Source organism: Capricornis sumatraensis, chromosome 9 (genome assembly GCF_032405125.1).
Source record: "Capricornis sumatraensis isolate serow.1 chromosome 9, serow.2, whole genome shotgun sequence".
In the NCBI taxonomy this organism is placed as follows: Eukaryota; Metazoa; Chordata; class Mammalia; order Artiodactyla; family Bovidae; genus Capricornis; species Capricornis sumatraensis.
The window spans coordinates 30,732,167-30,744,518 of record NC_091077.1 but is presented as its reverse complement, the minus strand read 5'-3'; the positions used below and the strand labels follow the sequence as shown (position 1 = coordinate 30,744,518).

Here is a 12,352-nt window from a genome sequence, read left to right as displayed (position 1 = left end):
CATGTTTACATAACCGAAATATATATTCATTGACTCACTCTTACAAGGTTGGTTATTTATAGAAACATTTGAAAAATTTGCTCTCAGACTTATCTTTCTTTTCTATGTGATGTCTCTGTTTTCTGGCAGCTTTTCAGGTTTTCTTTCTTACTGGTTTTAAAAATCAGATTATGTTTTGCCTTGGGTTTTTTTCCCCTGTTTCTTGTACTTGGGTCCATTGGTCATCTTGGACTTACAAGTTTATAGTTTTTATCAAATTGGGGAAATTCTTGATCAAGATTTCTTCAAACATATTCGTCTTTCTCTCCAACCTCTCCCCCCACATCTCACTTCTCCTATGAGTACTCTAATTATACATGCACTTTGATGTTTAAAGCTGTCCCATGGTTCACGAATGCTTTGTTGATTTAAGTTGCTACTGCTGGATTTTTAAGTTTACTTACCTTTTCTTACCTGCTGCTAATCTCCTCCAGTATATGTATATTTTTATTCACAGACATTTTTTACTCTTCAGTAGGACCCAGACCTGTCATCTAACTCTTGCTTATATCTTCCATGCCTCCACTTAACACAGTCAACCTTTCTTCTAGATTCTTGAACACAAGAAATTTTCTTATAACAAGTTAATGCTTTACTAATTTTATCATCTGTGTCATTTTTGGACTAGTTTCTATTTACTGTTTTTTCTTTTCATTATGAGTTGAAGTTTCTTGCTTCTTTTGGATTAAATGCCAGGCTTTGTACATTTTGTCATGTTGGGTACTGAACGTTTTTATGCTCTCAAAAATATTCTTGAACTTTGCTCTGGCAAGTGGTTAAGTTACTCAGAAACAGTTTACTCTCTCCAGGTCTTGCTTTTAAGGTTTGTTACTCGGGATTAGAAAAGCTTTTAGTTTACAGTTACTTTAGCTGTCCTGCTGAGACAGGACCCCTCTGAGCTCTCTAACGAGTGCTTCCCGAATTAGGAGGTTTTCTACCTTGGCATTTGGGAGCAAGCGCTGTGCCCAGGTGTGTGTGAGCGCTGAGCACTGGGGTCTCTAACCTCTTCCTGTCCTTGGGTGGTTTGCTCAGTCCCATGTGCTGATGAGGATTCAGCTGAATGCTGGAGGGAGACCTCTGGCAAGTCACAGAAATTCCCTTCACCTGTGGCTCACTCCTCTCCAAAACTGCGCCCCGGAAATCGCCATGGCTTCCTGTCACTCTCTCCTCCCTGTCCCTCATTCAGGCCACCTTGTGGCCTGGGGTAATCTTAGGAATCACTGTTTCCCATCTCTCGGTGTCATTCATTTCCTCATGTCCAGTGTCTTCATCAAGAGCCAGTTCTCCCACTTATTTTGTCCAATTGTATAATTGTTTCTCCTTCTCTGGAAACTCCAGCCAGAGTTTCAACTGGGTCAGTTATTGGACACTGTTAGCCGATCTTGGCCAGAAGTGGAAATCACCCTGCTCTAGGCTTTACCTTAAATATGGGGATGAGGGGGGTAGGGGGAGGACAGAAACAAACAATGCTTGTCTACCCAGTCTGAAATTCCAGAGGCAGCCACATTCAACTCCTGCATACGCTTTTTCCTGGTATTTCCTGTCAGGTTTTGTACCCCTAGCGGCCTCTGTTCAGAGAGACCTCTTCTCACCAGTGTGTAAAACAGCACCCTCGTCCAGCTCTGGGTTACCCTGCTGTATTCTTCACTGCGCTTTTGTGTCTCGACCTCACCGCGGTTTTTTATCTGCTCATGCTCTGCCTTCCTCACTGGACCCTATAACGGAGGTGTGCTCCGTGAAGTCTGGGCTCTTGCTTGTCTTGTTCTCTGCTGGATCCTCAGAGCCTCAAACAACTCGTGGGCACATTGTAGTCCTTCAGTAAATATCTATTAAATAACTGAAAGAATGAAGGCCAGATACCGTGCATTCATTCCTAACATCATCTGTGCTGCCCCCGCCTTCGAGGTAGATAACAGCCACTAGGAGTTTGCCAGGAAAGGCAAGAGGGAAAATGTTTTCCTGGCAGCAGGGACAACGTGTGTCAGAAACTATTAAGAAAAAAAAATAAGTCTGCTATGGAATTTATGGACTCCATTTCTTGTTTCATATTGTCATGGAAATTTTGATTAAGAAACTTCCTTTCCAAGGTGTTTTCCCATTTAAAAGAAAAACGTCTTAACAGTATTAGGTATATTGTGCATTTAAGAAATAGCAACCTAATAATAATATTAGAATTAAAATTTATCACATACTTTTCTCTATGTGTCTGTGTGTGTTACCTACATCCCAGCCCCTCCTCCCCAAAATGAAATTGAGTGATTGTGTGAAGTAACTGTGGAACTTGGTAATGAAGCCATCTGGTCGATTGAAGGGGTGACATTCCATGAGGCAGCTGCTGTGTAATGTGTCTTATCTGTGGCCTTCAGGAGGGAGCACCTGAGGGGCAACCTAGTAAGCTGAACCTTTCTGAGTCTTCAACTTTCTCCTTCTATGGGTTCTTCAGCAAACGTGCCAATTAAAGTGGTGGTTTTTGTGATGAAGCCTCAAGTAACTGAACTCAGAACGTAACTTCCTCTATTTCTTACAGTTCTGCAGATGGAAAGTACTTTCATTGCTCCCACATTGTCCTGATTTAAATCTGAGACCTGACACTAAAAAGGAGACTCTGATTTCTATTAACCAAGCCCCTGAGTTGAAGCTGTGCTTCTTTTGTTTGCTTTGCTCAGGGTGATTTTCTCATTGTATTCCTGGCTTTGAAGGGTCTTTGAAGAAGATGGATTTACTTTAGTGAACTAGTAAACAAATTTTTTTTCTAAAAAATAATACAGATATATCTTAGAATCTGAAGCATATGCATATGTTTTTGAAGAAAATATTTTCACTAATTCAGCAAAGAAAAAGTATTTTTTAGAGGGATTTCTTGAGGAAAAAAGAACAGGGGCTGAGGTGTACATAACACACATAGACACATAGAGAAAAGTACGTGATAAATTTTAATTCTAATTGGTGAAATTGATAAAAAAAATTTCACACTTATTTAATAAAAGTAGGTTTCTTAAACTGAGTCATGGGACAGAAGATTTTGTTTCTAATTGGAAGAAGTACAAAAATATGAACACGTTTTGTTTGATGACATAATTTCTGGCTTTCCAAAACAGTCATATATACATGTAAGGCAGAAATTTAGACCCATAGAGAGGTATTTTCATAATGAAGCTGTGTGATCTTGTATCTCATATGCTTAAATAGGGGTAGCATAATGTGTTTAACACTCTTTAGTGTCCCATGACCTCATAGTTTTGTTTCCTTCAGAAGGGCAATTGAAATGGGAAACCAGACTTACTAGGTCGTGGAACAATTCTCCTTCATCTAGGTGATGACAGACTTTCCCTCAGCAAAGCAGACGGAACCAAAGACAAACTCTTGGAAACACAGAGCATCTGCTCCTCAGCTCCTGCCGAGCGTCCTTCCCCCACCTACCTTAGTGCTGTGTTCTCATGAGCATTTCACCATATTCCTCATCCCTTGTCCCCAGTCTTGACCCGTGACCTAAGAATCAAGAAAGTGTCATGTTAGTGCTTACTAATTAGTGCACCCAGAGAGCCTTTTCATCTGGCCTTTCAACCTCCTGAAGGTGGGAGCACAAGCTGTCACTCGTATCATGCAGGGAAAACGAACCTTTAGTACATTTTCCCCATTTTGCAAACAGCAGAATAAGCCCAGCTGAGACTGGAGATGAATATGCAGGTTAGAACGAAATTAACCTAAAATGTACTACTGTTTGCTTCGTTGTCTTAAAGATGACACAGCACTGCCGTCATTGAAATACCCATAATGGGCTGTGATTTTTGACAGACTGTTTCTGTGGCATCATGCTTGTATTTTGATGCCATCATATGCATTTAGTGAAATAATTTTAGGAGAGGAGTGTTCTCTGATTAAAAAGTTAAGGAGCATTTTAAGGCATTTAAGTTGCCGCTATTTTTAAACACGTATGCGGGGTTGCTGTCGTTTGTTAGTGAGCATTTGGCTCCAGGGCTCATTAATCAGTGCTGTTGGGCCAGGGTCTCCTGAGCCTTCTGGGTTTTGGGGGATCAGCTACTGTAATTAAAGGGATGAAATATATCATGGTCACAAACTTACCACATCAGACAATTGAAGGTTTGGAACTGGTGGAATTAATCTTTTTTTATTTTTTTCCTTTAGGTGTTTAAGATAGAAGTTCTAATGAATGGGAGAAAACATTTTGTTGAAAAAAGGTACAGCGAATTTCATGCCCTGCACAAAAAGGTAACTTCTCCCCCCAGCTCTTCTCTACAGGACAGATGGTATAACATTAAGACCGCTTCCTGTGGTTCTTAGAGCTTTAACAGTTCTGAGAACAGTATGATTTCTTTTATCATGAAGTAGATTTCCTTTTAAAATGAATTGTTCAGTCCTTTCAAAGGTATGCTTTCTGAGTAGGTGGATTTTCCATTAAGGTCTTTTGCATAAATATATGTGTGATGGCAAACTGGAGTGTACTATGCTGGGTGTTGTAGGTTCAGAAAGAATAAGACCCAAATCCTATTTTATCCACAAAATATACTTAAAGCTTTACAGAAACGGAGGGGAGTCAAATGATTATTTTACAGAAATAAATTTATCAAAATCAACTTATACTCAAATATATCTGAAAAAGATGACATCTATGTCTCCTGTATTCAAGGACTGTTTGGGGATCATGTAAAGTCAGCTCAAGGCTTTCTTTTGAATTATCAAGGCCATGTTACAAGACTGGTTTTTCAGTTCTCAGAACCATTTCGTTAAAGTCTTTGAGAAAAGAAATAAGAATGCAAAAGGAATAGCTGAGGTTTTGGAAAAATGATTAGTAAAAAGTAGAAGAGAGCATACTTTTTTCTATCAAATTTTAATATTTCACAGGTTATAGATTATTATTAAAGTGTTAAAATACCTTAATAACTAGAAATATCTCATGAAATTGCCCAGGAAATCACCACATATGAGCTAACACAGTTTTAGCATTTTTCTTTCATATACATACATATTCATATCTTTGTATATGTATATGTGTATGTATATATACACTTCCTGTATATTAATATGTATTATTATATACCTACACATATATGAAATGTGTGGCACAGTTCAATTTCTTCAAGGTAAGAAATTAGATGGGGAGAAAAAAGCTGGATGGAAAGATAGTATGTTCAGAAATAATCTATGCTTTTATTTTCTTATTTTTAATTTATTTAATTACACTTATTATACATTTTGCTATGTTTAATCTATGCTTTTAATTTCATTAAGGACAACTTAAATTTTTCTGGGAAATATCAGTGCATGAATGATGTGGTAGTGGGCTTACTCTGTATTAAAAGCTGTGTAGCATTTCTTTTGTAGCATTTTAAAACTTAAAATTTTTATTTTACAATCAGAGTATTGAGTAAAAACTTGAAACAGATTATACTGGGAAGTGAGTAAGCCTTTTTCCCCCTTGTCTGAGGTTATCTGTATACTTTTCCATTAGGATAGCAAGGGATAATTAACACTGAATTTTCTACTTAAAGTTGTGTTACATCCAGCTTTACTTCCGCAAGAAACAGCACAGGCGAAGCACAGACTTAGGCTGGGCATTGCCAGCCGACTTTACAAAAAGCTCCCCCACACATGGGCCTCACAGAGAAACAAACGTGGAGTCTGGGCTTCACTTCCTTTTTAAGGAATTCTGGTTTTGTTTGCTTGTTTATTGAGGAAACAGATTCTAGAGAGATTTCTGCTGGGGACCTTATGAAATCTGTCCATACAATGAAATTAAAACCTGAAGTCCTCCCCCTCCCCGGCCTCTGCTGCAGTAGTCTGGACTCGGCAGCCTGTCACATGCAAGCCTCATTCCTACCCTGCCAGGTCTCCATGACCCCAGCACAGCCCAGCTGTCCCCCAAGATACTTGGGGGCCAACTCCACCCGAGGCACAGCTGGGTGACTGCCAATTAGGCCCGCCCTGAGCAAGAGGCTGCCCACGCTGCTTATCAGTGGAGGCTCGCTCATGCTCTCTTCTCTATTACGATTTCTTTTCTTCTACAGAAGACCCTCTCCCCAGTGATTATAGGCAAGGTCTTAGATTCTCAGAGTCAGAAGAAATTGCTAGATTTTCTAGGATGCTTCTCTCAACTTCTGTAGTTCTGTTAATAATTTGAGCTATTCTTAAAATTATATCATCAAGACGATCAGAATTAAGAGGAAATAGAAATTCTCAAATCTCTCAGTTTTGCATGTTTTTAGCAGCCTCGTTAAAACGTGATTACAGGGATTTGGAGAAAAAAATAACATTGTGCGGCAGAGTTTTAGTGGAGAGACACTGAATCGTATGTATTATAGAGCAGTAAGTGGCTGTTAGAAGTCCTCTTTATTTGTCCCATTTTAATTGTATTAGATTTGGCAAAAAAGTAACTAAAAAGCAATGAAATGCAAATAAAGACAGGGTGTAAAAATAAATATAAATCTGTAATCCTGACTGTAAAGTTGTTTGTTAAGGAGGATTGACATGGGCAAAAAATCAGAATACACAAGCTTTACTGATTATTGCTGCCATGGTGTACAATTTTATCCTTTTATTAGAATTTTGGTACTCCAGTTTCCATGTTTGGGTGCTTTGAATGTTCTGTTTTTACATAAAATATTTTCTCTTTAAATCAATTATCATTATTTTTTTGAATATTCAATTATTTCTGCAGTGGATGCACTTTGCTCTGTTGCCAGTGTCCTGGTTTCTCTTACACTGTACATTATATTTCTCACTTATTAAAAGTTTTTAGCCAATGTTCCCAAATTAATTCTAAAATTGTATATGAACTATTAATAAGTGCTTTGTACCTTTAAAATCATAGACGCATGGTTCATATCCATTTGCCACAAACACAACAATGCCTCCTGACTTACTGTCAGGCCCATTTAGAGACAAACTAAAACCATTACTCATTTGATAGTTTATCTAATTATCTGAAGATTATTATTATACTTCTCTCAAGCTCATAATTTTGTATAATTATTATTATCCTTCTCTCAAAACATTCTCATCCTCTACACTTTTCTTAGGATTTCTTTCTAATTTTTTGAAAAAGTCAGAAGGTTGTTTTTTTTTTTTTCCTTTACTATGTGCTCTATTTTCCTCCCGTCAAGTAAGCTGAGTTTTTTTTAGATAATAAAGCTAAGTCTTGCAGAAAGTTTGGAGGTGGGGGAAATAACCCATTGTTACTCACATATATTTCTATTGTGCTGCTATAATTACTGTTTTCCTTTCTTCCTTGTCTTGCAGTTTTTTGATTTAATTTAATTTTTATTTGGAAGATAATTATTTACTTTATTGTGTTGGCTTCTGCCATTCATCCGCATGAATCACCCATAGGTATACATATGTCCCCTCCCTCCCACCTCATTCCCCATCCCACCCCTCTAGCTTGTTTCAGAGCACCAGCTTTGGGTTCTCTGTGTCATACAGCAAATTCCCACTAGCTATCTACTTTACATACGGTAAAGAATGTGTTTAAATGCTACTCTCTCGAATTATCCCATCTCTCCCACCCCCACTGTCCCCAAAAGTCTGTTCTGTATGTCTGCATCTCCATTGCTGCCCTGTAATTAGGGTCATCAGTACCATCTTTCTAGATTCCATATGTATGCATTAATATATGATATTTGTCTTTCTCTAACTTCACTTTGTGTAATAGGCTTTAGGTCGTCCATCTCATTAGAACCAACTCAAATGCATTCCTTTTTATAGCTGAGTAATATTCCATTGGGTACTTATACCACAACCTCTTTACGCATTCATCTGTCAGTGGACATCTAGGTTGCTTACAAGTCCTAGCTATTGTACGTCATGCTGCAGTGAACTTTGAGGTATACGTGTCTTTTTCAGTTATGGCTTCCTCAGGGTATATGCCTAGTATTGAGATTGCTGGGTCATATGGTCATTTTATTCCTAGTTTTTTAAGGAATCTCCATACTGTTCTCCATTTCTTGCATTTTCTAATGGAACAAATGCTACTGGGTTGCAGGATTCCCTCATGGTGATAATATGGTATAAAAACTAAGTGTAGAATTTCTGGTGGCAGAATGTTCCTGAACCTGCCTTTACCTTGGAGCAAGTTGAGTGCCTCCATTTCCCTAGTTTTAATATGGGAACAATGAAAGCGCTAACTGCATAGGATTGTTTTACAGACTAAATGAAATCGTGTGCATCACAGGGTCAACTTCTGATGATTGATATTCTTCATTACATATAGTTGTTGTTTTTTGTTTTTTTTTCCCATATCCAGGACAGTTTCAAGCTAGATTACAAAAGGAGCATTCTCTGTCAAAGAGTATGACTATTTTAACAGCTTTGGTTATGTATTGCCAAATTATTTTTTTACAAAATGATTTTAGCTGTTTATAATGCAACCAGCAAGCATGAAATTACCTCATCAGCTTTGACTATTAGCCCCTCCACCATGATATTTGTTTACTTAGAAAGCAAGGTGTGTTGCCTTGTTGCTGTTTTAATTGGTATTTCTTACGTTTATGATTGTAGTCCCTCTTTTTGGAATTCCATTTGTGTGCTTACCCATTTATCTGCTAGGGCCTCCGTTGTTTTTGCTTGTTAATTTGCATAGCCTATTAATAAAATATTAGTCACTTGATGAAACTACTTTTCACGATGGACTTTTTTATTTTGTCTATAATGTTTTAAATTATAAAAGTTTAACATTTTTGTGATCTCAAATATATGTCTATTTTCACTCTTTCAGATTTTATGTAAGATTGGTTTTTCTTCCAGCACTCTGGAAGAATTCGATTTCACTTTCTTTTAATTTTTCTTGACTGGTTATTTTTTTAAACTATGAATTTTGGATGACTTGAATCCAAACAAATGTTTATTAGATTGCAGATTCCTGGGCACCACCAGGCATGCTGAATTGAATCTCTGTGATGGAGCCCAGAAATCTGCATGTTAAACCAGCATCCCAGATGACCTTCATGCTCACTGAAGCTCGAGAATTCCTATTGTGTGGTTCCGTTTTTAAAGGTATCTCTTAGACGTAACCCTCCCTACACATACTAAAGCCACAAGCTTTGAAACCTTGAAAGTCCTTCCTACCTTTCTCTTCTCTTTCATTTCCAGAGTGTCAACAAGCCTATTGATTCATTCTTCCAAACTTCTGTAATATGTGCCATTTAATTTTTCATTTTCTGCTCTTATCATCTCAATTCAGTGTCTTGCTACTTCATGTATTTATTTAACTGTTTCAGATCCTTTTCTTTTTATTCTTCCTCTGGTACAGATAATCTTTCTAAAGCACTATTTTCATCTTCATTTTTTAGCTCAAAATCATTGAAATGGGCCTGTATTATCTACCAACTCAATGAAATCCACATTGACTTTCAAAACCAGAAATCTTAAACTGTGCGTTAGTTTTCTGTTATACCAGATCATCACAAAGTTAGTGGCTTAAGACATTTGTTATTTCGCTTTGAATGTGTCAGTAGGGGTATGTTCGTTCTGGGGGCTCTAGAAGAGAATCCGTTTCCGTGCCTTTTCCAGCTTCTAGAGGCTGTCGCTTTCCATGGCCTTGTTCTGTCTTCAGAGTCGGAAAGCACATCCTCTGTTTCCGCCGTCACGTCTCATGTCATCACATCTCCTCTCTGGCCTAGACACTTCTGCCTCCCCCTTGAGATCACATCGGGCCCACCTGGATGTGCTTGGTTGCCCAGTCGTGTCTGACTCTTTGCAACCCCATGGACTGTAGCCCTCCAGGCTCCTCTGTCCATGGGATTCTCCAGGCAAGAACACTGGAGTGGGCAGCCATTCCCTTCTTCGGGGCTCTTCCTGACCCAAGGGGTGAACCTGCATCTCCTGCAGTGACAGGTAGATTCTTTACCTGCTGAGCCACCAGGGAAGCCCAATCTTCCCATCTATAAGTACTTGTTTTAATCATACCTGTAAGGTAATATATTTAGAGGTTCCAAGGATTAGGACATGGACATCTTTGGGAAGACCAGGATTCTGTCTACCATATACCCCTTTACTGGCCAGCTGTATTTCTCACTGCTTCTCCCAAGAAAATGCTGATGGCAGCCAAGCCAGTCTTCCCCATCAACCCAGTATATGAAGATCACTGCCTCTCTGACTTTGTCATACTGCTTTTCCTCTGTGTTCTCATCTGTTTAAATAAAACTGAAACATTTCAGGTTCTTCTTCAAGGTGAGTTTCTTTTATTCCTGAATCTCTCTGTCCTTGGAACACCTTTCCCTTTTAGAATAGAGATTTCTACTTAAGAACGGCTATGAGAGAATTTAAACTTTTCTGTTGTGTTAGTCTCTCAGTCATGTCTGATTCTTTGTGACCCCATGGACTATAACCTACCAGGATTGTCTGTCCATGGAATTCTCTAGGAAGGAATACTGGAGTGGGTAGCCATTCCTTTCTCCAGGAGATCTGTCTGACCCAGGGATTGAACCCAGGTCTCCTGCAGTGCAAACAGATTCTTTACTATCTGAGCCACCAGGGACGTCCCAATTAAAATTTAGTTATCCCTAAGTTTTATCTAACTAGAAGATACATTTAAAAAACTAGGAACTGTGTCCTTATCTAGACTATCCAGGTGATCATTTTATATTGCATAGAGATATCCAGTCAGTACTGGGAACTAACACAGTGTTTGTAGGTGAATTATACTTCAAACACAAACTCATAGAAAAGAAGTCAAATCTGTGGTTACCAGAGGTGGGGGTGAGTCGGGGGTCAGGGAGTGTGTTGGGGGAAGTAGAATTGGATTAAGGTAGTCAAAAGAAGCAAACTTCCAGTTATAAAATAAAAAAGTACTAGGGATATAATGTACATCATGATAAATATAATCAACTCTGCTGTACATTATATATGAATATTGTTAGATTAAATCCTAAGAGTTCCATCACAAGGAAAAATATTTTTTTATTTCTTTAATTTTATTTCTATATGAGATGATAGATAGGCACTGAACTTATTGTGGCAACCAATGTATGTAAGTAAAATCATCGCACTGTACACCTTAAACTTACATAGTGCTATGTGTCACTAAAATCTCAAAACTAAAAGGAAAAAAATGAATGAATAAATAAAAATAGGAACCATGTCTTTTGTATATTCCTCACTGTCTGTTAGTGTTGGGCACATATTAGGCATTAACTGACTGCAAGGAGATCCAGCCAGTCCATTCTGAAGGCGATCAGCCCTGGGATTTCTTTGGAAGGAATGATGCTAAAGCTGAAACTCCAGTACTTTGGCCACCTCATGCGAAGAGTTGACTCATCGGAAAAGACTCTGGAAGGGATTGGGGGCAGGAGGAGAAGGGGACGACCAAGGATGAGATGGCTGGATGGCATCACTGACTCGATGAACATGAATCTGAGTGAACGCTGGGAGTTGGTTATGGACAGGGAGGCCTGGCGTGCTGCAATTCATGGGGTCACAAAGAGTCGGACACGACTGAGCAAATGAACTGAACTGAAGTATTTCGCAAATGAGATATTTGGAGAACATTATGCATTTTTATGAATTACTAGAGGAATATTTGGTCAACAAGAACAGTTTTTATTGTGGGAGTTTAGTTTATGGTAAGTCTAACCACTTCCCTGGTAGCTCAGACGGTAAAGCATCTGCCTACAATGCAGGAGACCCAGGTTTGATCCCAGGAAGATCTGCTGGAGAAGGAAATGGCAACCCACTCCAGCACTCTTGCCTGGAAAATCCCATGGACGGAGAAGCCTGGCAGGCTACAGTCCATGGATTCACAAAGAGTCAGACACGACTGAACAAGCTCCTTTCGCTTTCACTTAACCCCAGGTTACACTTGCCCCTGTTCTGAAGGTCTGCTAGTCCTGGGTGGGAAAGCATGACCACCACACTGAAACCAAAACAGACCCCCACCCTGTTCTCTGGTCACTCTTAGCATGTGCGTGCTCGGTTGCTCAGTCGTGTCCGACTCTTAGTGACCCCGTGGACTGTAGCCCTCCAGGCTCCTCTGTCCGTGGGATTTCCCAGGCAAGAATACTGGGGTGGGTTGCCATGCCCTCCTCCAGGGGATCTTCCTGACCCAGGGATCGAACCCACATCTCCGGCATGGCAGGTGGATTCTTTACCACTGTGCCCCCTGGGAAGGTACACTCTTAGCATAATATCTTAAAAGTTGTAGGCTTCTCTCCTTATGGCTCAGACCCAGGCTATGACAGGGTAAGACAAGAGCCTTCTCCACACTCCCCCCAGCCCAGGCTCTGCCACTCTGCAGCCAAGGTGTTTGCACTATCAATCTTGGGTCCTTGAAAGCAGCTCTGACTTCCTTGGCCTGAATCCT

The 12,352-nt window shown here is 39.4% G+C and overlaps 1 protein-coding gene across 2 annotated transcripts in view; it reads left to right on the top strand.

The window, feature by feature from the left end:
* The window catches only part of SNX24 (sorting nexin 24), a 171,975-nt gene that overhangs the window by 94,992 nt on the left and 64,631 nt on the right, over window positions 1–12,352 (top strand). For both annotated transcript variants that reach the window (XM_068980552.1, XM_068980553.1), the window contains one exon: window positions 4,186–4,269. In XM_068980552.1, coding sequence (XP_068836653.1) covers window positions 4,186–4,269 — 84 coding nt within the window. The remainder of the gene's footprint in view (window positions 1–4,185; window positions 4,270–12,352) is intronic.